Source organism: Crocodylus siamensis, chromosome 4 (assembly GCF_052110815.1).
Source record: "Crocodylus siamensis isolate JL-2025a chromosome 4, ASM5211081v1, whole genome shotgun sequence".
Taxonomy (NCBI): Eukaryota; Metazoa; Chordata; order Crocodylia; family Crocodylidae; genus Crocodylus; species Crocodylus siamensis.
Genome location: NC_143398.1, coordinates 158,965,166 through 158,991,594, shown reverse-complemented (window position 1 = coordinate 158,991,594; position 26,429 = coordinate 158,965,166). Strand labels below are relative to the sequence as shown.

The window sequence follows — 26,429 nt, the reverse complement described above, 5'->3', positions numbered from 1 at the left end:
GGAAAACTGCTCTTCTGGCACAGGGTAGTACTGACGGAGGTAATGTATAACTAACCTCCTGCTTTCACTTCCAGTGGGAAGAGCTTGGCTTTATGCCCACTTTATGGAAATAGGAGACTCCTCCATACCTTGCTCCTGGGGCCTTACGGCTAAGGGCAAATGAAACTCAGAGGCATCCGAACCCTGAGCCTCTCGTAGGATGCCTGCCAAAGGATTTTGAAACATCTAATGCCCGAGGTGGGATGGAGGATGTTTGCCAGTTGTAGGGTCACTTATGGGTCTTGATGGACTCATGGATTAGGAATTGATTTGGCTGATTTGGCTTGGAACACAAAAAAATTTCATAAAAAACCCCAAAAAACAGGACCTGGGTAGCTCATTCATTGCAAATAATGTGCCCAGACAAGTATAGTCAACTGCTGAGAAGGCTTACAATGTTCGACTAACTTTCATTTACCCAGGAGGCTGGGACTCAGGAGGTCTGCATTCCCTCCCCAGCTTCCCTATGGACTTTCTGAGTGACCTTGGGGCAGGCCAACTCCCTGCCTCACTTTCCCTACCTGAGAACCATGATATTCTCTAACCTCCTGGTCAGATGCCAACTCCAATCTCCTGTTCCTTAGCACAAGACTCCTGGCCTCCAAACAACTCCTGTTTTTATATATTTGACCCCCTAGAAGAGCTTGAGTCTATTCTTCAGGCAGGAGGGCAGATGGACATTTCCAAAGGCACATTGTTGGCCTTGAACTGCTGAGATCCATGATGAAATGAAAGTGGTCTCCAAGCATAGTGCCCTGGAGCAAGCCCTGGAGTGCAGGGCTCACCATGTTGGTTTCCGTAGGTGCTGTGGTGGTGAGTGAGAGCCAGGCTGAGGAGGCTAGGTAAGGGGTGGGCAGAGGAAGGGGGGTGGGGGTGGCTGGTGCAGTCAGCGCACTCTGGCATACGGTAGAGTGGGTAATGCTAGCACATCAGAACCAGGAACCAGGGGGATAGGAAGCAGGTTGTCTGAGGCCCCCAGGTAGACTCCATTAGGGCAGGGGCAGAACATGGGTTTTTCGAGGATATTTGTGGAAAAGATCATAAGAAACGAGGGCTGGAAGGGATCTCATGAGGTCATATGATCCAGCCCCCTACTCAAGACAAGATTGTCCCTGACTAAACCATCCCAGCCAAGTGTCTGTCCAACCTGCCCTTGAAACCTTCTGAGGATGGAGATTTCACCATGTCTCTAGGTGGCCCGTTCCAGTGTGTGACCACCCTCGTCATCAGAAAGTTCTTCTTAATCTCCAAGATAAATTCCCCCTGGCTGAAGCCTGAGGCTGTTGCTCCTAGTCCTGTTCCCTGTGGCCACAGAGAAAAGCCCATCTCCAGTCTCTCTATAACTGCCCTTCAGATATTTGAAAACTGTTGCAGTTCCTCCTTTTAACCCAGGAGGGAGGTGATGGTGGGGGGCCCTGGGGAATATTTGCTAAGGAAAATCTTATTCATTTGCTGTAGTCCAGGGCGATTTCTCTAGAATTGGAGTATGGGGGTCAAGGGCGGGGGGCTTAAAGCAGGTGGGAAGTTAACAGAGTCATCTTTTAAGGTCTGGTTCAGTTCCCATCTCCCTTCCTCCTGCTTCCTCCTTGCCCTCCCCAAGTTTCCTGGATCCTACTTGCTGGGGCCTGCTGTGAATACAGAAATATCCCTTCATTTAATGCCTCTGCTGCTAGGGAGAAACCTGTAAATATCCCACTCCGCCCCACGCTTACTCGGCACAAAGAGCCGTCAGTCACCTAGGAAACCATCTCAGTTGCTTGGCACAAAAGGAATGGGAGCTTGGTGCCTTGGCACTGGATCAAAAATAGACACCCCCCAGCCCATTCATCTGCCCACTTTTCTGCCCATTGGGTTTTGGGGGATTTTTGATCTAGTTAAATTTGGGGAGTGGGTGTGGAACGGAGTTGGGAATGGGCTGTTTCTTTCCCCTGAAAGATCAATATGGAGAAATAGACCCTGCAGCCTTCTGGCTCTGGGCAGTGTGACTCATGTGCTGGGCAGTGAGGATGGGGAAGGAGGGTCAGGTTGACTAGCTGGTTCAAGTTCTACATTAGGCTTCCCCACATGCCAAGCTCCTGATGTCCCTCACTCCTTATGTGCAGTCCCCTGCTCTCCTAGGCCCACACTCTTCCCTTGCATGCAGTTCTGCTGATGCTCAGCTGTCCTAACTCACAGCAGCCCCATGCTTTTCAATTCATGAGTATCCCACAGCCCACAAAGCTCTGCCAGCATGCCTCTCGTTAAATCTGCCAGAGAGCTTAGGATGTATTCATCAGTGGGGCATCTGAGTGGTCACGGCAGGGACATTTCAAGTTTGTGCTACAGTGATGTTTGCAAGTCCTGCTCAGGATCAGGGCCCTGCTTCAATGAGCCCTGCACAAATCCTTGACATTTGTCCCAATGGCTGTACAGTCTAAGACAAGTCACATAGGAAGTTGTGGTAGGGAGAGGGTTATAAAAAAATGCATGCAATCTTACAGACAAAATACCTGAATGGTTAACAAAAGGACAAATACCAGATGCCCCAAATTGTACATCACACAGTTTGTGACCAGTAAGCATCATAATGGAAGGAGAGTTTGAAAGAATCAGTAGTAGCTGCTACAGATGGGCCATGTTGTGTATGTGCCTTATAGTAGCACCAAAGGCCTCCAGGGAAATTAGGGTCCCATGCGCTAGGTGCTGTACATATAAGAAAACTTTCTGCCCCCCAGTTGCTGACAATCAAATGGATTAGACAGACGAAGGGGAGGAAGAGGGAAGGGAGGTACAGTGAGGGGAAGTGACTTGCCCAAGGTCACTTGGAAAATCAGTGGGACAGCAGAGGAGAACACAGGTTTCCTGAACCCCTGTCAAAGCCTGCAGAGCCCCTACAACTGAACAAGGCATTGGGTGATCAGGCCTACTGGATCTGCAAGCCAACCTGGTGCATCACTGGGATGACTCAAGGGCATTTGATGCTCAGGACCTGCTCAGTGCTGGCCCTTTGGGAGCAAAGTGTGCAAGCAGGGCCAGTGGTAGTGTTAGCCATCTGATTTGCAACCAAGCTGAGACCTGCCAAACTCAGGCCACAAAACAGCCATTGGATAGCTGCAAAAGAAATCTAAGCCACCCAGAATTGGTGGTGGGGAGGCAGAGAATCCACCCCCATCTTCCCTTGGTAACAGCGGCACCTTGGCTGCATCCAGATGATGACAAGGATTATGACTCTGATTAGGGCTATGCAGACAGAGCATTGGCTAAGCCAGCTGTACTGACCTTGCTCCAGGAACTGATCACTACCCAGATGGCTTTTTGCACCCCTTAACTTACTCCAGGGTTGGTTTCCTTGCCTGCCAGGGGCGGCAGGTCAGACTAGATGGCCCACTGAGGTTCCTTCCAACTCTAGGAATCTGAATCTGTAACTCTTTCCCACTGGAAGCCATGCTACATCCCAGCCCAGAGGGCTGAAGCATCTATCCAGTATGGGCGTGGCGCCCTCTCATGGATGGATAGGGAATAAGGATCTTAAAATGAAAGGGGTGGAGGGGATAGGTTGGGGGAGAGGAAAAGAGGTTCAAGCCAAATCTGTGAAACAGCTGATGCTGCTTTTCACAGGATCTCACTCCCTCCTGAGCAGGCAGGCACATTTCCCGCTGTGCTGCTAAGCTTGAGAGGTGCTGGAAAGCTGGTGGGTGATTGCAACCGAGAGAAATTTTATCAAGGCAGGAGGCACATGTCATCGCGGCTGCGTCTCTCACGTTGGTAAGGGTGTGGTGTTTCACACCTGCGCTGGCGTCCAGGCCTCCTGTGAACACAAGATCCAGGGGTTTCAGAGGTGGTGAAGAATCTGGTGGGGAGGGGTGCACATTTGTGTAGGGGGCAGATGGAGCGCAGCAGGATAAGCAGCACAGGCTGGGCTAAGTAACTCTTGCAGCCAGATCTGCAGGATCTGTTGGTCCAGCAGGCTCTGTAATGGTTCCCCTTTGCACTCCCTACTCATCACTTTTGCCACCCTTCTATGACAGGAGGAGGTTGATTTGGCCAGTGCTGCTGTGTGTTGAAAGGGGAGTTATCTGCTGTCATTTTCCCTTGGGTAAAACTAGACCAATTGGGGGAAGCTCTGGAATTACTGGCCCCTGGTGTATGGTTACAACATGCAGTGGGACACATTTTTCTAGACTTGTGCTAGTATTTGTCTGGGACTATTGCAGATTTACACTGGTTGAACTGAGATCAGCCCGTGGCCAGCTGTTTCCTTTTCAGTGTTACTAATAACTCCTTGGAAGAATAGAACTAAAAGGATTTATTTCAAAATAAATTATCCATTTAACTCTTCTGGTTGGTGCCACTTGAAATTCCTGTGTCTTTTCTGGACTGTATTGTGTCAGGAGTGCAAGTGTTAACAGCCCCGTGGCCAAAAGGGGGATGCTGTTACACACATAAGGAAACTAAACAGTTTCACTCTGTGTTGCTATTCAGGCAGCAGGGTAGGCTGAAGCCAGGATGTGACTTTTGTGGATTTTTCTTCCCTGCAGAGTTAACTCTGCTGGTCAGTGCATGAGCAGGGGATTAGCTTAGCCCAAGGCACAAAGCAAAGCCCTACTCACGCCACTCTGTCCAACCTGCATGCAGCTATGAGTATATTATGAGAGCTTCTGGGGGCATAACCCATAGTTCTTTGTGATACAGAAAGCTGAACCCTTCTAGGAGTGTTTCCCAGCAGTTGGTAGGAAAACTTGTCTTTTTGTCACACGGGGTGGAAGAAGGCATGGGAGAGCTGTCAGCACATGAGTGTACTCTGGCCTGCACCCACACTGCAAGGTGCCTTGAACTCAGGAGATCCATGGGGCTGTGATGTAAAACACCACAGCCCTCTGGTGCAAAGATTGTACATATGGGTAAGAGGGGAGCCAGAGGCAGCACACGGTGAAGAACCTGCACTAAAAGTGTCCCATGAGAACTGTAGGACTCTATTTAATAGCTGTTTGCTTATCTCAAACCAGAGGCAGCTCTGTTGCAAAGACCATTTTTTTCCTTTCCTGCCTCCAACCCTTGAAGCTTTGTATGTGCTTGGTGGGGTTGATCAAACGTGTTCTTCTGAACAGAGAGAGGTAGTTAGCTGTGTTAGTTTGAAGTCAGGCAGGGCAGAGGTGCACTTTATGGGTTATCACAAAGTGTACGCATCTCTAACTCAGCTCCCAGGCTTTAGTTCAGACTAGTTGTATTTGGGTTCCTTACACTAATGGTCTAGAGCAGTGGTGTTCAAGTTTTTGGCCCTGTGGGCTAGGTGAGTGGCACTGGACCAGTCTGTGGGCCAGACTGAGCTCTGCCTATAAGGATCAGGCTTTGTGTGCCTGCATAGGGCATTAGGTGCAGGGATTTGGTCCTGGGGTCCAGCACCACCCTTGTATGCTAGGGTAGGGCCCTGGCAACTTGTGCCACCCCCACCTGTCCCCAGACACCAAGATCAGGGCTCTCCATGGATTTGGAAATTTGGTAGAAGGGGGAAGTCGTGCCATCATGGGAAGCCCCAACAGGCTGAATGACACAGCATCAGGGGCTGGATCTGGCCCACAGGCAAGGAATTGAGCACCCACAATCTAAAGAAAAGGGGGAGAGAGCTATTTGAACAGAGAAAAAGCAGAAACCTGAATTCCTTCTCCCTGTTTATGAAACCATCTAATAAAAGCTGACATAACTCAGGTGCAAGGGGGGTATGCTTGATGTGGGGCACATGTGGATCCCTTGCTATTTGAAACCAAAGACAGAGATACAGCCTGTTACCCTTGAACCAAGGGCACCCTGAGAATATGCAACTTCCCCCAATTGCAGAGCAAAGTTGTTAAGAGATACACAAAATATCTTAGCTGCAAAGGTCTTACCAGACTGATTCTCCACTCAGCAACACTGACATAAATTCAGCACCGCACTGTTGACTATAGGGGAGTTGATCAGGATAAACCAGAGAAGAATCTCTTGTGAGCTCTTTCTTCCCTCCCCTGGACACAGTCTGTGTAGCAATCAGGGCTCTCATGAAGCAATTGATCACCTAATGCTGTGTTGCCATAGCTTTGCCAATTTAATTGTGCTGTCCCTGATTGATGCCAAGAGATGGTAACCATGCCACACTGTTCAGCTTAGCAGCACAGGGGGCCTCCCTGCCGGGTCACTGATCTGTGCCATACAGAGCTCTGATGACAGTCTGGACCCCTCACTGGTTTGTTTGTCCTGCCCGTTTGTATTTCCACTGGGGATTTTGTGCAATGCATGTCTTGTTCTTTTCCTTATTCATTGCTGCCCCCCTGAGAAGTCCCAGGAAACAAGACCAAGGCATCAGAGCCACATGTCTACCCAGCCATCTCCAAGTCTCACAAAAGAAAAGGTAATCTCTGCCTGTGTAGCAGCAATGGGAGATTGCTGGTGGTTCAGCGCCAGGGCTGGAGTACCCCCCTGGGCCTCTGGGGTTGGGGTCAGACTGTTTCCTTTATGGGTGGGGAGTGGAGGTATCTCTCACATGCCTGGTTTAGCTAGCATGACAGCAATCCCAGGCATTGTCTATGTCCATCTTTCTTTTTCAAAGCCTCAGAATCGTTTGGGTCCAAGCCATGAATGCGCCATTCTGCACGTGGCATCGAGAACCATTAAGGCTAAAATTTGCTTGGACAGTCACCCGTCTTCAAGCAGCCTGTCCTGTGAGGGCTTGAATCTAGTTTTCAGAGGGCCTTGTTACACGTTACACTGTGAACCACATAAATGTTGATTGGCTTAGTGCTAGCTTGCAGTCACACCTTCAACTTGAGCTGAACATCTGTGGGGAGTGACTGGGTTATGTGGAACAGGAGCTGGGTTATCCAGATCAAGAGATAATCCTGGCCTGGCATACCATAACTTTGATCTGCAGGTCCAGATGCCCTCCATCCAAGGGTGTTGAGAGAGCTGGCAGGGGTCATTGTGGAGCCCTTGGCCCAACTATATGAGCATTTGTGGTCATCTGGCCAGGTGCTGGGGGATTGGAAACTGGCTAATGTGGTCCCAATTTTCAAGAAAGGGAGGAAGAAGGACCCAAGTAACTATAGGCCTGTAAGCCTCACCTCAGTGCTCAGGAAGATCTTGGAGAGAATCATCAAGGAGCACATCTGTGAAGAGCCAGCAGGAGAGCTCATGATCAGGGGCAATCAGCATGGGTTCATCAAAGGCAGGTCCTGCCTGACCAACCTGGTTGCCTTTTATGACCAAGTAACTAAATGCTTGGATGATGGTGTCGCCATGGACGTAGTCTTTAAGAAGGCCTTTGACACTGTCTCTCACCCCATCCTCATGAATAAATTAAGTGACAGTGGCATTGATGCCTACACAGCTGGATGGGTAAAAAATTGGCTGATGGGGCACACCCAGAGAGTAGTGGTGGACAGATTGTACTCAACCTGGAGAGATGTGAGCAGTGGGGGTACCCCAGGGCTTGGTCCTCGGGCCCGCACTGTTTAACATCTTCATCAGCAACTTGGATGAGGGGATGGAAAGCATGCTGTCCAAGTTTGCTGATGACACTAAGATGTGGGGCGAGGTGGATACACTTGAAGGGAGACAGAGGCTGCAAATAGATTTAGACAGACTACAAAAGTGGGCAGATGAGAATAGGATGGGGTTCAACATAGATAAATGCAGGGTGCTGCACCTTGGGAGAAGGAATCCACAGCATACTTACAGGCTGGGGAGTTCCCCTCTTGAAAAGCACAGAGGCAGAACCAGATCTTGGAGTCATTATTGACTCCAAGATGAACATGAGCCGCCAATGCCAGACCACAGCCAGCAAGGCCAGCCATACCTTGTCATGCATCCAAGATGCATCTCAAGCTGGTCCAGAGAGGTGATACTCCCCTCTCTGCAACTTTGGTCAGGCCACAATTGGAGTACTGCATCCAGTACTGGGCACCACACTTTAAAAAGGATGTGGCCAGCCTGGAGAGAGTTCAGAGGAGGGCCACCCACTTGGTGAGAGGGCAGGATGGCCCTGTTCAGCCTCAGCAAGAGGAGGCTGAGGGGGGACCTGGTGGCTGCCTACAAACTCATCAGGGGAGATCATCAGCAGGTAGAGCCCTTTTCTCCCCAGCACCACCTGGGGTGACGAGGAACAGTGGTAATAAACTGATGGAGAATAGGTTTAGGTTAGAGATCAGAAGGCAATATTTTACAGTTAGGGTGGCCAAAATCCGGAACCAACTTCCCAGAGAAGTGGTCCTCACCCCGACCTTGGGCAAATTCAAGAGGAGGTTGGATGATCACCTGCCTGGGGTCTTGTGAACCCAGCATTCATTCCTGCCTGTGGCAGGGGGTCAAGCTAGATGATCTATTCAGGTTCCTCCTGACCCTAGCTACTATGAAACTATGAGCTGCATAAGAGTGCTTTAATGTACTTAAAGGTGTTAATGTGCAAGGTTAAGTGCTCCTGGAGTCACGCAAAATTAATGTGTAACAAGGCCCAGAGGGTGTTGTTTGCATCCATCAATGCATCCACCTAATTCCTCTTCTCTTTGCCCCCCTCCTCCCTCTGACAATCAGCCACCAGAAATGGACACCCCCACCTGCAAATCAGTGGCCTTTTTTGACTCCCCAAGGTCTTGCATTAGCCTCCCAGCTGCGCCTGGTTTTCCCCCACTCTTCCCCCCACCCATGTGTAAGTTGCTGGGTTGGCTCAGAAGAAGTTTGGAGCTTGGGGTAGGGGGGAAGTAAAGAGGGAATGGTCTTTCTAGAGGAACCCAGTGTTAACTTTGAAGGGAGGAGGGCTTGGATCTGGAGCTGCCTTGGACTTGATCTGTAATCAGGGTGTGGGATTTCACTGAATTATAACATTTCAAAGAACTCACCTGGTTTGCTGCTTGTTGCCTTGAACCCTTTTACTGGGGGAGGTGGAGATGCTCTTCACTGAACGGACCCAGCTGTGCTTGCTTCCAACAGGTGGCCAGAAGGTGTCCTTTGCTGGAGGCATAGATGACCTTGGGGATGGACTGAAACCGCTCGCTGAATCTGAAATACCTGAAGATGCTGAAGGAGCAGGGGCAGAGGACCAGGAGCCAGAAATGGAGCAGGACAATCCTCCTGCAAGCGGTAACGTCCCCAGTCAGAAAAACAGGGATGGGGGAGGAGGGGAAGGATGTTGAAAAACAGAAGCAACTACGGAACTGATTGGTTGCTGGTTGTACAGTCCAGCAGTGCAGCCAGGTACTGTAGGGCCAAACCACACTCCATCCCACTTTGGGGCACCCTACTGTGTGTGAGGATCTTGGACAACTTCACATGCATTCATTGAAGAAAGCTCAACTGATGGATGGAAAGGAAAATACAGGACCATATCCCCACCCTGTGGTGTAGTCAGCTCCAAGGGGAGGGATGTAGCTATGATTTTAACAGTGCACAGTAACTATTAACTGGGGACATAAAGTGAAGAAGAATCTTGTATCCTGTTGGAACCATGGAGTGAACCTCAGCTCAGCAGAGTGGCTTTCCCCAAGCTGGAATTTGGCTATAACAAGCTCTGGTTAACAACCTGATTCTGCTCTGTGAACCTTTAATAACTACATGCTAGGAATTCATGTCTCAGACTGAGTCTAGAGCTTACTCTGTGGGATCTGTGGACTGAATTTCCCTCCTCATCCTCCAGACAGTTTTGGCTTTGGATTGCAAATGGAAGGCATTTTGTGAATGAGAGTGGTTGTTTGGAAGTTAAGTTCTGTCTTCTAGAGAAGGGGTCTCAGCATGGGGAAGCATAGAGTTATTGTTGTTGCTCCTCATGTTCCCAGTTAAAGACCTGAACCTCGGTGCATGAGAGACTCAGCAAACCAGTAATGCTTAAGTAATCCCTGCCCTCGGGTGCTCACCTGTGGCTTTTCTTTTTCCTTCTCCAGGACCTACCAAGGAGCGAAGACATGTTGGCTTTGTTGAGACAGCCCTACACCCTGTTAACATGGAGAGCCACACTCCTTCCTCCCCTCTGGGTGGCACCAGTTAGTTCGGGAGGCAGGAGGAAGGTGGAGGGGGCCACCCCAGGGATGGAGTCCTCTCATCTTCCCATGCCCCAGTCTGGATTCTCTTTCCTTAATAGCTGCATTTCCTCCCTTTCCTCCCCCTTCTATTCTCTTCTCTTTGATTTCTCTGTCTCCTGCCAATGGTTTGTTTCTATTAGATGAGTTTAGCACTGGCGAATGACGCAAGCTTGGCAGATGATTGAAAGCCTCTGCATGTCCACCTCTAGATGATACAATGGAGAAGTCCTTGCTCTATTGCAGTGTATGCTATCCCAGATTGAGTGGCCACTGCAGGATCTATTTCCTGTTGTCCATTTCCTAGTGCTTTGTCCAATCTACCCATAAGCGTGCCAAACAATGAAGCTTCCACCCCTTCCCTGGGAGACAATTGCATGACCCTGTGCAGCATGGAGGGTGGCAGTGCAAGCTTGTCAGTGTGCTTCAGCCCTAAAGGCAAAGCCTTCCTTTGAGAAGTACAGTCTCTTTGGTCCAGTCAGTCCTTGGTCTCACTGATGGAGACCCACCATGGCAAGATGGGAGGTAACTTATGCCGATGACAGCACCCCATGTGACAGAGACGCCTGAAGCAGACCTGAGATCCATCAGCCTCTGAGCTGTTTTTTAACATGACCTACCCTGGACTGTGAGATCCTGGTCTATACAGAGGTGCTTTGGGATGCACTAATGAGAACCCCACAGAGGGTTGTTGATCTAGTCTTTGGTCCTGTTGGTTTGAATATTTCATCAAAACTTCTGAGGTTCTCTGAAGGAGAAGAAAAGAACACTGGAGCAAAGTCCAGCTCTGTGGGGCAAGGGGACACCCAGAGCTCACTGGATGGGGCTGAACAGAATAGAAAATTTGTAGAACATCCACGGACCTCCAGGACTTTCAGCAGAGCAGAGTAGGACTCCAGTGATATCACACAAGGGAGAAAGACCAAGAGGGACTATTTTAAGATGTGAAGCAGCAATGGAAGGCAAGTTAATTATACTGCTGACCTGTTAGACCTCACTTGATTAAATCAAGTGAGGTCAAACCATAATGTTGGTTGACAGCCCTGGAGACTTGAAATCCTTGAGTTAGATCTGCAGGGCAAAGTGGAAATGCAAGCTTCTCCCACCAACATGCCTCCAACCTAGATCTGCAAGGGGCCCAGTCTAGCGAGGGAGAAGGGAGCGAGTCTCCTTGGCCTCTCTACTGGCAGCAGTGCCCCTAAAAGAAAGCCAAGCAGTGCCAATAATGGGGATTTTTGGGGGCATGACCACTTAACAGGGGGCTACCAAACAGCTTATAATAGTCTTGAGCTGGATTTGAACTGGCGACTTAAAGGGAATGCTAATGTGGAAAATGCAAATAGTTTTTGTTGTGGAAAATGCAGATAGTTCTTGTTTGCCAAATCCCAAACTTGCCAAACACCTTTCTCCATGGTTATGTAGTCCCTACCGGGGGCTGTGAACAAGAGGCAGGTTCTTAAGCATAGTTTAGCTGTCTCTTTCTTTCTCTCTCTCTCTCTCTATACACCCTTTGATCCTGTATTGAGCAATGCCTTTCTGTGCTCCAGATCAGATCTGCTGTAATAAAGCTTTGTACATAAATATTTGCAGACTGTTTTATTGGGGGTAGGGAAGAGGGAAGGACAGGGAAAGAGAAAAGGATCCTGGACCAGGAACAGGAGGCTGGCCAGTCTTCTTTGTCCCATCTAGTGCCCAGCAGCAAAGCCAAGAAGCAGACTCATCACAGGTACTCTAAGTACATGAAGGTGGCATCCTATTATGAGGGTGGTGGAGTGATCCAGGCTTCTTCATGGTAAGGAAGAGGCTCGAGTATGACTCTGATGTTCCCAAGACTGATTATGGCTGCAGAGACAGAGATAGGAAGAAGGAGGTTGGCCCTGGAGCCACTACAGTGCTGGGTGGTTAAAGAGCAGGTTCTTGGGTGATGGCAGGGGGGTGCACCTGGAAGGAACTCCCCACCAGGAGGGGAAAACAAGGAAGTAGGGTCAGCACAGGACGGGCAGCAGCAAAATTTCCTTATGCTGCCCCATCAGGTTCCACTTTAGGCTAAGAGAGGAGCTATCAAGCCCCAAGACCTTTCAGTCCCTGTCCTGGGCAGTGGTGACAGTGATAGGGATGCACACTGTTAGGATTGGATGGTAATCACTTCCACAGCTAAACTGGGCAGAAGTAGGACCAGGAACCCGGATCTGACACTATCTGTAACCCTTTATTTCCCATGCCTTCTGGAGAGCCTACTGGTACCCACTTAAAACTCATGGCACATGAGGCTGTATTCAATAATCACAGAATCCAAACCTACCAGAGCCAGTTGACCCCATCCCTTCACACTGCCCGTCTTGTAAACAGATCTGTAAACATGTCCACCACCAACCTAATCCCTTCTTGAGTATTTTGCTACCCTAAAGGCACCAACAAGAAAGCAGACTATTGACTTGCTTTGAGGAGCTTATTAGTCCATTTAATCCCTCCCTTGCTATGTACCCTCCCCGTCTGCTTTAATTACACAGGTTTGACTTCCCTGTGTTGCCTGCTTAAGCAGGCACTTCCGTGTTTGTACAATAACTGGTTTCACTTAGGGTGATACTGGATCTGCTCACAGCAAAGGCATTGTTGCTTAAGGGGAGCAAAGCCAGCCATACTCTCCTTCCAGCCACTGGCTTTCTACATGGATATGAAAAGACATGGGGTCCTGGCATCCACCCTGATGCTGAGACAAAGGCTAGCTTTGCATCATTAACAAATGCAATTTGTGTTTGCTGATCAACACAGGCCTGTTCCCTTCTGTGATCCCTTCCTGCAGGCCCGTGACTGGCTTGTAAGGACTTGTCCTGGGCTGTTGAGGTATGCTGGCGGGATGCGTTTCTAGGATGGAAATTTTGACTCAGCAGGCAGTTGGCTCACAAACTGTACCGCCACTGAGAGAACGTGGATTTGGGACAAAGCTGAAGTGACCGAGATCAGGCAGGAGAGTGTTTCCTGACTCCCAGTCTTGTGCCTCTAACCACGGCCCCATGCAACCTTCACTGATCTCCACCAGTTTCTTCCAAGAACTTTCTATCCTGGCTTTGTTGCCTCTCTAGAAATGGTTCCCAGCTGTGCACTGAAAGACACATACAGTCCTCTGGATCCCTGTCTGTGCCTGTATTTTGCCATCTTGGCCTCAGAGGGCCTCGCTCTTGCTCTGTTACTCCGCTTTTTCTACTCTCCTCTTTACAGTTAGGGCTGCCAGGCTCTGGAATGGGGTCCCAAGGGAGGTGGTGCTCTCTCCTACCTTGGGGGTCTTCAAGAGGACGCTGGACAGATACTTGGCTGGGGTGATATGACCCCAGCACCAGTTCCTGCCCAGGGCAGGGGGTTGGACCTGATGACCTGCTTAGGTCCCTTCTGACCCAAAGTACTATGATACTAAGATACAAGAAGCATTACTGACATACCCCAGCAGAAACAAGGTAGGAAGGGAAGCAGCTGGATAGTTAAGATGTCTCCCTTGCACTACAGATTAGATCTGTGCCAAAGACTGTGCCTTCTGTAAATGCACACCCAGGCGCTCAGCCTTGGGAACTGAGGGTGGCTGGATGTGACGCTGGCCGGATCGCTTTCACGTGCTGTCGTCTACACAAACTAACCTGCCTTTGCCAGACGAGGCCGAGGCCAGGCTCAGGAGTACACTGTGAAGGGAGACCACCCTGAGGTGCGTGAAGCAGGAGACTGAGGGAAAATGGACACTGCTGGAAGCCCAGGCGGTCTCTGAACAGGCAGAGCTGCCCATCCCATCAGCCACCTCCTGTTTTGCGTGTCCCCTTTGCCACCACCCAGCTCCGACCGGTCCCGGGGCCAGCTCCAGGGCTTGGAGCTCGCCCTGCTCAGGCAGGCAGGCTGCGAACCATGGCCTCCTGCTGCCAAGGGCACCGAGCTTGGCACAGGAGAGGCCGATGCCTCCAGGGATCCCTAGGCCTGGAGAAGCCAGGCCCGGCCCGCCGGCAGGCGCCCAGCGGGGGAGGGGAGCTGCTCCCCGCCCCAGCCGGGGGTGCGCCCCTGCCACGCACCTGCCCTTTCCCAGCATGACCCCCCGCACACGCCCCCACCTTGAGGCGGGCTCCACCCCGAGGCGGTGCCTGCCCTGCCAATGGGCTGCGCAGCGCTTCCCCCTCCCTCTGCCCACGATGTTTGTTCCCTCGAGGATTCGCCCCTCTCCCGGCGCTTTTTATCTAGGGCACAGAGCATTACACCACGCGCCGGTTCTTCTTCCGGGGTCACGGAGGAGTGAACGGTCACGGTGGCTGTCCTATGGCCTGCCGCGGGGTACCCGGAAGTCGTGGGGTTTTACTTCCGCTTGCGAGCTGTCATCGGCTGCCGGGAGCCGCCAGCAGGTACCGCGGCCCCCTCCCCAGCCCGGTGTCCCGTCACCCCCGCGCGTCGGGGCTGCGCCGATCGGCGGCGGCATCCGGAGGCTCCTCCTGCGGCCCGTGCAGCGCCTTGCGCCGTGCGGCCGGACCCGGCCCGGCCCTGCCTCCGCCGGTGCCTCCGCGTGCGTGCGGACGGGCGGCTGGGGGGCCTCGCCCGACCCGCTGCTTCCGAGCAGGAGGTCCTGGGCCCGCGTTGCGGGCTGTCCCGGCGGCTGGGGTGGGGTGCATTTGCGGGCCCATGTTCTCCATCCCTGGGGTAGAGGCTTGCTTTGCCCCCCCTGCTCTTCTGCTTCTTTGGGTTGGGTTAAAAGTTGATGCTGCAGGAAATTTTTTCACGTCCCAGGTCAAATCAGCCAGATCAGGTCCAAATCCTTTCAGTCATTCAAGAACCATGTGCGATCCTGCTATGAGCAAGTGTCCTCCACCCCAAACTTTCCAGCCTGGGGCTTCCAATACTTCCAAATCCTTTGGCAGGAATCCTATGTGCAGGCCCAAGCCTGGAGGCTTGGGGTTCGGATGCCTCTAAGTTTCGCTTGCCCACAGCCATATGGTTGCAGCAGCAAGCTAGAGAGGAGTCTCCCATTTTCCCTAAAGTCAATGTGTAGCCGAGATCCTCTCACTGGAAGCTGGTCAGTAGGAAGCTAACTATGAGGCTGTCATAGGGAACCCAGTCTGCAAGCAGACAAGGGTGCACCCTCCATTACACAGTGCCATTTTAATCACATAGCCTTGGTCAGGGTATTTCCCCTGCCACACTTGTGGTCACGGTGTTTCCCTGATGCTGTACGATCCTAGACGAGTGGGGCTGGAAGGGAGCTCCTGAGGTTACCTAGTCCCACTGCTGGCCTGGGACTGCCCTTTCTGCTTCCTGCTGAGGTTCCAGCTGAACTTCTCCCTGCACTGTTTCTGTTACGTGCTCCCCATGCCTGGCTCCACCAAGCCCTGGGACTTGCAGATCAACCTCCACCTGGTGCTGGCAGAGCTTTTCATCTATAAGACCAGGAAGGAGTATGTGAATGGGATGAGCCCGCTGAGTGTGTGTCCTCTGCTCACATCTTCAGGCAGTTTTACTAGTTGGTGTCACAGGGTCCCTTGACTCATTCAGAGGGCAGTGGGCAGTAGGCACTGGCCAGTGTGCTCTGCTCCATGTTCCCTTCTGTGTCCCTTGTCATTAACCTATGACATCGCTCCCATTTCCTTTTTAGTTGTCCCAAGAAATCATTTGATGGTGTCCCCAGTGGCCTCCCTTATTAAGGGAGGCTTGTAGTATTTGGTGATGGGCCTAAGCCCATGATTTTTCAGCACATCCAGTAGGCCTGCCTAAGGCAGGATCATCTCCATCCAAAACATCCCATACAATCCATAGTCTAAACTTTACTTAATACAACTGTCAACCCTGACACAACACAGATCTAACACCTGAACCTGTTACAGGTAAAGCAGGGGAACCACAGCAGCCAACGTCCGGCTTTTATGAAATGTTGTCAATAATTTCTTAGCTCCTGATGCCATGAATAACTCCTTAGCTCTTCCAAGGGCTGAACATGGCAGGTTCTTCATCCCTTCTTTGACTCTCCTTCAGATCTTCTCTCAGCCTTTTCTGCTCCACAGATCAGGCAGGTGATCCAAGGAACAGCCTCACATGCTTTCTAGTCAAGGTTGTGTCCCTCTTAGCTTTTTCTGATTCCCACTGATGGAGAGCCAGGGTTTCTGCGATTTCAGGGAATGTCTTGTTTCCATTAGACATTTATCATTGTTACTGGGGATTTCTAAAACCTTCATGGAACTTAAAATTTGGACCTGACTTGACCTTCTGAATGTTTGTACTCGTGAGGAACTTAATAACTGGGGGTGGGGGTTAGTGGGGTTCTGTGACTTGTGCTATAACAGAGCTTAAAGTAGGTCCCATTCTGCTTGGTGCTTTATGGTTTAGGCTGTGAGCTTTTGAGGCAGGAGCTTTTTCTTTTTCTTTTTCTATATAGAAAGGTAGTTAGGTCTGTTAGCCTGAAGGTAGGGCAGGGTGGCACCTTATAGATTACTTTGTTCAGAAAGATGTATACTTTTGTAGGTGACAGCCTACTTCTTTGGATGCCATGAATGAGCAGGGGCAATAAATTGTATTTAAATTATTTTATTTCTAAGGGTAGGGAAAGAGGGAGGAAAGGACAGGGAGCGGTCACTGCTAAGGGAGGGGAAGGTGGGGTGAAGAGATGAAAAGGGAAAAAACAAAGAAGTTAACCCACTGAGGGACATGAGGGTTAGAAAAGCTAGTCTAGCCAATGGGATAAGAATCCAAAGTCTCTGAGACCATACTTAACACAGACCAAACTGTGGATAGCTGTTCTGCAAAGTTGCGGTTATTTTTTTTTAAGAACAGCAAAACTTTAAAAAACAACTACCCTGAGGTCAGCGATGAAACGTCCAGAGAGGTGACGTGTGAGGGCACTCAACAGTGTCTCCTCCCCCTATCTTTTCCTCTATCCTTTCCCTATCTTTTTGAATTGAAATTATTTAATTCCTCTCCACTTAGTACTTCTGCTCTTTGCAAGTCAGTTCATAGCATCTGACAAAGTAGGCTGTCTTATATGAAAGTGTATGCCTTTCTCAACAAGTTGGTCTTTAAGGTGCTACCCTGCCTTGTCTTCTTCTGTACAGTGGCTAGAAGAGCAGAGTTCCAGTATTTCCCTAAGTATTTATATGGCTTCCTCATTATAGTGTCTGAGTGCTTTGCAGTTATTGCTGCTTTCATTCACGTGCTACTCTTCTAGGTTTGGGGGGCATTATAACTTGTTTTACAGGTGGGGAACTGAGAGAGAAGAGAAATTAAGTTTTAAGTGACTTTCCAGAAATCACACAGGAGTTGTGTGGCCAAGCAGGAAATTGAATCCAGGTCTCCTGAGTCCAAATCCAGTGCTTTATTTTCTAGACCATTCCACCATCTCTAGACCCAAAAGTGTTCATAATCTAACTTGACAAAGTGGTAGGTCATGGGAAGGGGTGCAACATAACAGATCTTGTTACAAGAATGTAATAGATTGCACTTAAATATACACTTAATTCAAGTATCATACTTGAGAAATAACAATTACATTCATAAATACAAAATGGGGAATGATTGACTAGGCTGCAGTACTGGAGGTTGTAATGGTTTGCAAGCTGAATGAATGTGTAACAGCATTGTTGCAAAAAAGGGTAATAGCGGACTGGGATGTGTTAATGGACTGTCCACCACATATCTTCCACTTTTCAGTAAGCCTCCTCTGGTACACTGCATTCAGTTTTGGACACTGTTTCAAGGAAGATCTAGAAAAATTGGAAAGAGTTCAGAGGTGAGCAACAAAAATGACTGAGAATGTGTTACTCAAGTGGAGTTTGGAAGAACTGGTATTTAGTCTACAGAAGAAGAAAGAACACAGAAGTGATTTGAGAACAGTCTTCAGATACAAAAAAAAACCATAAAAGAGGATGGCAGTCAATGTTTGTCAGTGTTCACTGACACAGGGCAAGAAGTAATGGGCTGAAATGGCTGCAAGGGCAATGTAGGCTGGATAGTAAGAAGTCTTTTCTCTGTATGAGGGTGGTTCAGCCCTGGAATAGATTACCTGGCAAGGCTGTGGAAACTTCATCGCTGGGAGTCTTTAAGAGCAAGCTACACAGACACCAGGTGTGGTGGTTTTGACATGGATGATCTTACTTTCAGCAGACAGGTGGAGAAGACCCCCTGAGGCTCCTTTCATCACTACTTTTCTATGGTTCTCGATTTCACCTTTTAAGTACTGATTTGTTGTGTTGATTTGAAAGCAAATAGGGAGTGTCAGTTCCTTAGGACAGCAGCGATCTGGTTTAAATGTTCTCCATAAATTTTGATTGACAGTGGGGTTTGATGTGGGACAGAGAGAACAGCTGATGATTACTAACAATTTATTGATTTAAATCAAATCCTCCTAAAGCTGCTTTATGCACTAATTCGCCAAGGGCACCGTTACATTTTAAGTGGTTTAAAGCTATCTGATCTGTTTTTTTGGCACTGGTGACAGTGAGCAGGAGTTTCAGCTTAGCTGGAGGAGAGGAAGGAAGCACTATCCAGACAATAAACATCTATTAGGAGCTTACAGAGGCAGAGAGATGTGTAACTAAAAGCTTTATTCCTGTTTAATACCTTTTCTCTTCCAACCAAGGACCTCCAAGGTGCTTTTATGAATACTAATTAAGCCTCTCATCTCTTCCTGGGAAGTAGTATGTATCTCCTGTAGCCTAGTTGCCTTCCCCTCCTCACTCCTATCCCTCTATTGTTAGTCCCTCGCTCGGGCAATCTGTATTTCCCTATCAGCTTTGTCATCTTTTTTCTGAATTCCCAATCCTAAACATTTACTAATAAAAGTCAATCCGCTCTTGCTTGCAGCTGGGGAAACTAAGGCATGGAGAGATGAAGCAAATTGTTTAAGGTCAAACCAAGTAAGTCAGGAATTGGGACCAGACCTCAGTTTAAAGCTTGCAGAGCCCTGCTCTGTTGTTTAGCACTTTATTTGAAATAGGTAAGTCTCTGGAATATCCTTTGAGCTCCCTGTGACTTCCAGCCCCAATAAAGCTATGTTGTAAACATTCTTCAGGGCATGAAAACCTTGGGGTTATGTAGCCTTGGTCACTCGAATTGGTTAGTCTCTTTTAGGAGCCTGTGTTACAAAATGAGACAAGACCCTGGACTTGTGCAGACAAATGATACAAACACTGCAGGCTGCTCTTGCAGAGAACTGTGTCTGTTACTTTGTGTAGTTTCCTCCCAACATGCACACCCATGGATACAGGACTATTGTTTGAAATTTAAATACTGTTATTGTTTCCATCGTATGGAGGAAGGCTCAGGAAATATGGGTGTTTCATGGGGGGGCGCCCTGACTGATTGACTGTATACTGAAAGCACATTGTGTTAAAAAGATCAGCTTATGTTGTTAATCAACACAGTTCTGTCCTCAGTGATGACAAGGACAGTGATTTTTTTTTTTTTTTTTTTTTTAACCAGACAGACAAAAGTTAGCTAGCTATACTTAACCCTACCTTGCCCTGTTCCTAGCAGGTGCTAAGCTTCCTTTAAAATCCATGTTAGCTGCCATAGTCGTGGGTTCAGAAGCCTCCTGGTTCTGTCTTTCCACCCTTGCTTTCGAGCTAAACACCACTTGTCAACATAAGGACAGGATTAGAAGGCAGGACTTCCAGAAGCCCAACTCCCTGATGTGATCTACCACAGTTTGTTATCCTAATTGTGCTTGCCCCAACACCCAGGCTCTGCTGATACCTCTCAGCCCTAGTACCTTGGCACAGCAGAAATGGTCCAATCTGTCTCCTTTTGTTGCCCTTATTCCTAACAGTGTTGTTTTCACTGAGTGCTGATGTGAGTGTCGCTCAAACCTGGGTACCATTAAATGTTTGGTTGGAGAAATACACTGCTGCTTTTGCTTGGAAAGCTCATGCAACAGGGAATGCCAGCGATGGTGGGTCTTGAAACAAAAATTCACATTAGCACTCTCGCTGTGATGGCAGTTATGGAGCCCAGGTTTGTGGAAATTCTTCCCGTTCGGCACAGTAAACCCCACCAGGGTGTGATGTTGTTTAAGCACTGGAAGAACTTTAAACTGTTCAGACATTCTAAAGTCCTCCTGTAGTCATGAATCTGAATCATTCGAAGCATTTGCATCACATATATCACCATAGCGCTTAGCAAATAACAATCATGCCTGCCATAAAGGAGACAAGCACGAATTAGGGGAGATTTAAGATTGGAACACAGTGAAATCTGATCAGTTCTTTTTTTTTTTTTCCACTGTGCTTTTTATTTAGACACCACAAGTGGTGGCAAACAAATTGACACCTCTCTGTTTTGAACAGTTTACAAACCAGACCTAAGCCCTAGGGGGAACAACTGGTCTCGCAGTAGAATTAGTGACAAACTAAAATGGGTTGAAGCAAAATGAAAGGAACTTCTGCTTCATGTGTGGTGTCAGCTTGTGGCATTCTCAAAGCCAGGAAACTAGAGTCATGTGGCTCTGTCTCCCTGACATTATCAGGGACTGCGTAATATCTTAAATGTTTTGGTATGATGATAAGGGTCTCCACTGTCTCAGGAGCAGTTTCTCTGAAGCATCCGGTATTAGCTACTCCCGAAGGCAAGAATTTCCAGGAGTAAAAAGCCTCATGAGAAATCTTGTTTCCTAAACCTATTCCTGGCCAAAGATTTTTCTGCTGCACGTTGTTTAAGTCTTATCTTTACATGAAGCCCAGAGAGGCTCCTCATTAAGGTTGCTCCAAACTCGAGCTGGCAGCTGCTGAGGATTGTTAATAAAAACAGTGACTAATTACATCAGACCTTGAGGTTTCAGCGAACACTTGTGAGACCTTGAGTTGCCAGCCTGGATGGTGGGAGTCTCACAGCTGAGCTGCCATGCCATGGAAATCAGACTCCTTGAATATTTAGGCAAGCCGTGTTTTTTTGCTGACTTGCAGGCACTGGGATGGGAGCAAAAGGATTGGTGTCAGACACTGAACTCCAGGGGGATTGTCAGAGTGGGGAGGGAGATGGCTCAGCCCCACAAATTAAGAATAGTCGTGATCAGAAAGCGTGCTGGCTGGGGGTGGGTTGTGAATTGGAGGCTTGAACGATTAAGTTGCCACTGAAGTACTTTGAAAATTGTTTTGATAGTGTGAAGTGCTAATGAGGAGGCTGTATTTGAGGGGTGTGAGCTTGAGCGACTGCAAATTATATGGAGGAAGGCAACTAGCTTTGAATTAAGAAGGTGGCTAGCTATGCCAATAGAATGGAGTCCTGGTTTTCAGGGTGGGGGGTGTTTAATACTGTGCAGGCTTCCCGGGTCATGGGACATGTTGCAAGGCTTTGAGAAGGGTGCTCTTTGCATCCCCTGGTTGTTGAGTACAGCAGAGAGCCCATCTGGCTTTCAAGTGTCTCTCCTACTAGTGTGACTGTCTTAAAGTGAAATCAGTTGCATTCCTTTTGCCATGATCCCATACTGCATAGTTTGGGAACACACAGAGAAATTCCTGATAACATAACCAGTAAGCTGGAGTGGTGTGGCAGGGGGACTGGCTTAAAAGCCAGAAGGGTGCCATATTCTGCATAATTTATTCTGCCCCAGGATACAGGGAGGGTAGAGCTGAGTTTGGAGCAGGCCCAGCCCTTCAGGGTCAAAGGGGCATCCTGTGGTGGGTCTTGCTCACAGGAATTCCTTGCCATTACATTTTCCTTGCCATTCCCAAACTGGAGCAGCAGATCCAAATGCTTCCTGGCTTTTTGTTGTTCAATCCAAGTTGAACTCTGGTCTGAGCTCAGTTCCCTAATTTAGCATGGGCAGTAAAGGGAACAGGGCCTATGAGAAAAGCTTACTGGTGCCATTCTTCCTTGTTGATTTGGATTTCTAGCAGGAGGAAATCAGGGCCTGAGAGGATGCAAGGTGACCTTTAACACAACTTCCAGATAATGCTTCTCGTGAGTCAGTGTATGACTCAAGTAACTGAGACTGCATCGCTTTTTTTTTTTTTTTGAAAGCCTTTGAGTACATCTCTCGTATGTTCTTCCTGCTGCCCTCACTGTTGCTTAGAAGCTAGCGAAAGATTTTCGAGAAGAGACTTGGCTTAAAGTTCTTACCCTTTTGCTTTTGTGCTAGGAAATTCTTCTATTTTGACTTCTGATGTGCCTGTAGCACCAAGTGTTTAGTCACCCCTAGGTCTGATGACCCTTATACCCAACTTCCCTTTGGTGAATCTAAGAGGCATAGTTCAGTGATGGACAGTTTAATTGCGAGTCTTGGAATGGCTTGCCAGTAGAAACGGAGTATGATGGTGATGAATGTGAATTGCAGATAACTGGATCATCCCTCCTGATGACAGGTACAGAACTGGGTGGCTGGAGGCATCCTTTTCTGAACTGAATGATTTGATTCAGGACAGAAGGGGGAAAAGGCCCATCGAATGCATCTGCCTTCATTTGTTCTGAAGGGATTTCAGCCTTTTCTTGGAGGGACTTAAAAGGACCTGCCTGAGGGGATCTGAGGGTTGTCAAATTCAAAGCTCTGTGGCAGAAACTTGTGCTGTCTCTTGGGGTGGGGGGCGCGGGTGTTGGAGTGTTATAACAGCACTGTACCCCTCCTGGAGAGGGAGAAGCACATTATTTGTATGAGGTGCTTAAGCAGTGGAGCAGATGACCTAGAGAGGCTGCGGAATTGTGATTAGTCAAAGCCTTTAAGTGCAGGTTAAACAGATACTTGTCTGGAATGGTTTACACACAAATGATCCTGCCTTGAGCATAGGGGTTTGGCAAGATGAGCTCCTGAGGACCCCTCCAGCCCTGCCTTTTCGGTGAATCAGCATGTAAGTGTCCCTGTGCTGACTGATTAAGGAGTCAAGTGTCTGTGGGTCAGAGCTAATGGTTGCAGTATGAAGAATGTTCCTGTGTCTGGAAGGAATTAATGAACACTCTCTCTCCCTAGCTGGAGGAGGAGGGAGATTGTGAGGAATCCTACCCTTAGCAGAAGCAGAAAGCGGTGGGAGTGCACCAGAGGCAAAAACAAGGATGGTCAAGGCACCTGCAAGGTTGCAAAAACCTACAGAGGCTAAATACCAACTTTCACCCCTCCGACTTGCACCCCTGCTTTGTGGCTTCCTTGTGCCTGCAGCCTTGCCCTTCTCAGGCAGGGCTTTCTTGATGAGCTAGGATGGACTCTGAGGCTCTGAGATTTTCCCAGTTTAATAGCACGGTCTTGCAGGGACTCAGCAAGGACATCGGGCCATTAAGACTATGCCTTGGCAACATCCAGAGCAGAAAGCAGGCTTGCTGCTTCCCAGCTTTATCCTCTGGAGCTCTTCCACCCCCTCTCTGCAGGATAAAAATTTGAGATGAAGATTACAGCTGGGGCTGAGGCTGGATTTATTTATCGGATGAATAGACACAGCTACTTGGGAAAGACTCCACTACAGCAGGAAGCCTGATCACTTTGTCATGTGTTGGGGGTCCTTGCTGTGGCAGAGGGTCTCTTGAGCAAGAAGTGACAGGACTGCATTGGTTAGGCAGTGACCTCTGAAAGGAGGGCTGTGCTTGCATGTCTTAGGGAAGTGGAGGGGACATGTGAATATTCTTGTGTGTACAGTGCTTCTGCCAACTAATGAGTACGTGTTGGAGAACAGGGGGCAACGGTTTGTACTTTCCCCTCAAATAGTTTAGCATCTTCTTCCCCTCCTCTTCCCAATCTAAGGAGCACTCTTGCTGAGGCAGTTCATGAGCTTCTTATTCAAAAGCTCTCCAGAGGAGACTCTCCTCTACAAGGAGGAGCTCAGCTCTCAGCAGTCAGCTTATGAAATATTTGGGAAGAGTCTCTTTATAGAGAAGCCTCTCCTGAAAGCTTTTGTGTTTCAAAACGTTTATATTGTCTTGGTGGCACTGAGAAACAAACTGTTGTTTTCCTGCTACCTTATTTTCTTTTAATTCTCCTTTTCCCTCCATCTGTCTTTGTCTCCTTTGTGGTCTCACAGCAGGCTTAGCATTGTGGAGGCTTTACCAGAAACTGCTACAGACTGTGACAGAGAGAGAACTAATCTTAAAAATACAGGCCCAGGCTTTAATTTGACCAAAGACTTTAACAAGCAGCTGCCAAACCATGCTTTCAGACTCACCCCCTTATTTTATTAGATCCCAACAGCAGGGAAAAGTGTACACAATAGATGATCTTACCTCCCTTCTGGGGTGATGAGCATTAAATAATATTTGTAAAGTGCTTTGCTAATTATTATAATCAAAAACATAATTGCTGTGTGTTAACAAAACTACCTCTATGCAGGCCTGAGAGATCAGAGCTATGAGCACCATGCAGCCTGCCTGCTCTCTCTCCGTCTCGAAAAAAAGCCTGCTATTTGGATTTCTCTGCATTTTTTTCTTGTTTATTTGTTTGTTTAGGGAGGTAAACCTTTTTAAAAATACAGTGGTAATTAAATGTAAAAACACCTCTCCTCTCTAAGAACCCAGGACACGTTTTAACTTCTAGTAAAACATCTGTAGTTTTTGTATCTTTAAAAGGATCCACCTCTAATCCTCTCTCTAGGCATTTTGTCTTTTGATGCAGTATTTGGTGTAAAGGTTGTAGCTATCAAAGGAGGTGACTTGAGAATTACTTGCGAGAGCCATCAGATGAGCTGAGAACACACATTTGTAGTATGAAGTCTGGGGAGCAGGAGGCAAGGAAGAATGATCTTACCGGGCTAAAAGCCTTTTCTTACTGTAAGGCTTGTAATTAACAGGCAGACACAGGTGAATGTGAAGCTTAGGACTCAAATCAGCAGAAGCGAGGCAGTTCAAATGGATATTGATGCTCCAGGCTGACCCTGTATCATGCATGCCACACATCCTACACAGCTTACTTGTACCTGACTGTGAGCCCCTGCAGGGTTTTGATACAGGTGTCTCTTTTGGGTCAACATCTTTGGGGTTTGAGCGCTTGAGTTCTTGCAGTACAAATCTGTGTGAAAGCATGCTGCATGCATTAGCAATTGACATTCTCTTGGCAGTGAATCTGAGACTTAGTTTGTCTGCTTCTTACTCAGAGTGATAGGCCTGTGTGGAGAATGAGGAGGGCAGTGGCTGGAAGGATCCTGGCATACACAAGTTGAGTTGAGGTGCCCTGGGCAAACCAACACTGGACGCCATCTGCTTTCACAGGGTTATGGTCCTCAATCAGATGAATCATCACTGCCAGTGTTAAGTATGTGCGGATAAGTAAGGTGTTTAATGTATCCGCTTCACAGCAATCAAGGCCCTACTCTGACTGCTGGGTACTTCCTCATTGGAGAGGAGCGGTTAATGGAATAACCAGGTCCAAGGCCTGGTCTTGAGATGGGGCTTTTGGGGCAGGGGTTGGGTGTGGAAAGAAACCTTTCTTTAGTTGTTAGCTTCATTAAGGCCTATGGCACTATTTCTAATGGCAAAAGCAACAGTCAGACTCTCTCTCCTCCTGCTTTTTCTGTTCTGTTATCATTGCCTGAGGAATTTCTTGAGGCACTATGCATGGTTGGTCTGGCATCCTCACAGCTTGTTTTGCTTCCTGCCTTTGGTATTGAGCAATACCAAAAAAGCCAAGTAGTAGCTCGGGCACCCAGACTCTGAGACAGACAGCATTCTGATGCAAAAAAGATTTCAGAGAATATATAAATATGTAATATGCACTAGGGTGCTTAATAATTCATCTTCCACTCTGAAGAAAGCAGGCTTTAAAAAACAACAACGCACCCTCTGGCATTACTCTTCCCTCTTCAAGCTCCAGCCCTTTCTAATGGATAAGTCCAGTGTCATGAGCATCGGAGAAGAAATGCTTCATATTCCACCTTATGACAAGCTTATGTATTCCCTTGCCTATCAGAACTTGTAACTTAAGAAAGAGAGAGAGAAAGAAAGGGCGTTTTGAATGCAACTGACTATTTCCTTCCTCTTTAGAACTGAATTTTATAACTGTTCTAAAAATAGGAAAACCCCTTTTTCTCCTTGGACCCTTCCTAGGTGGTTTAATACAGCTCTCTTCAGATGCTGCTTGATCAGGACTTATCTTTTTATTTCTTCTTCTGGGCTGGTAAAAATGCTAGTTCTTTTCATATCTCCCTAATTCATGAGCAGAGAGATTTAGCTGTATTAGTCTGAAGCCTGGCAGAAGACGGGAAGAATTTCACCTTATTGACTTAACTGAATCAAACGTGCATAAGCTTTTGTGATTATGCTGTCTGATGAAGTGAGCTCTTGCTCATGAAAGCTTATGCACTTCTGACTCCTATAAGGTGCATCTCTACCTTGCCTTCTGATTGCATCACTGACCCATGTGGTATTATAGCACTTCAGGTTCTCTTAAAATCTCCTCCAGATGAAAAGGAATGTTTTAGTTTCAGGCGGGGGTGGGGAAGCACCAGAAAGCATAGTGTG

The 26,429-nt window shown here is 48.2% G+C and overlaps 2 protein-coding genes and 1 long non-coding RNA gene across 8 annotated transcripts in view; 2 read left to right on the top strand and 1 right to left on the bottom strand.

Annotated features, from left to right (window-relative positions):
* PPP1R1B (protein phosphatase 1 regulatory inhibitor subunit 1B) overlaps positions 1 to 11,641 on the top strand; it is a 56,083-nt gene extending 44,442 nt beyond the window's left edge. For 5 of the 6 annotated variants that reach the window (XM_090044525.1, XM_090044526.1, XM_090044527.1 and 2 more), the window contains 3 exons: positions 6,332 to 6,403; positions 8,977 to 9,126; positions 9,924 to 11,641. In XM_090044525.1, the coding sequence (XP_089900651.1) occupies positions 6,332 to 6,403; positions 8,977 to 9,126; positions 9,924 to 10,027 (326 nt within the window). In that variant the 3' untranslated portion in view covers positions 10,028 to 11,641. The remainder of the gene's footprint in view (positions 1 to 6,331; positions 6,404 to 8,976; positions 9,127 to 9,923) is intronic. The other variant, XM_090044524.1, reaches the window with a different exon arrangement.
* Positions 11,636 to 14,285, bottom strand: LOC149866963 (uncharacterized). The gene is made up of 3 exons (XR_016441959.1): positions 14,147 to 14,285; positions 13,688 to 13,769; positions 11,636 to 11,900 (listed from the first exon to the last, which is right to left on the bottom strand). It is a non-coding gene; the product is annotated as an uncharacterized LOC149866963 (long non-coding RNA).
* A 7-nt stretch (positions 14,286 to 14,292) lies between these two features.
* The window catches only part of STARD3 (StAR related lipid transfer domain containing 3), a 33,987-nt gene continuing 21,850 nt past the window's right edge, over positions 14,293 to 26,429 (top strand). The window contains exon 1 of the mRNA XM_090044522.1: positions 14,293 to 14,431. The gene's annotated coding sequence lies outside the window, so the exon portion shown is untranslated. The remainder of the gene's footprint in view (positions 14,432 to 26,429) is intronic.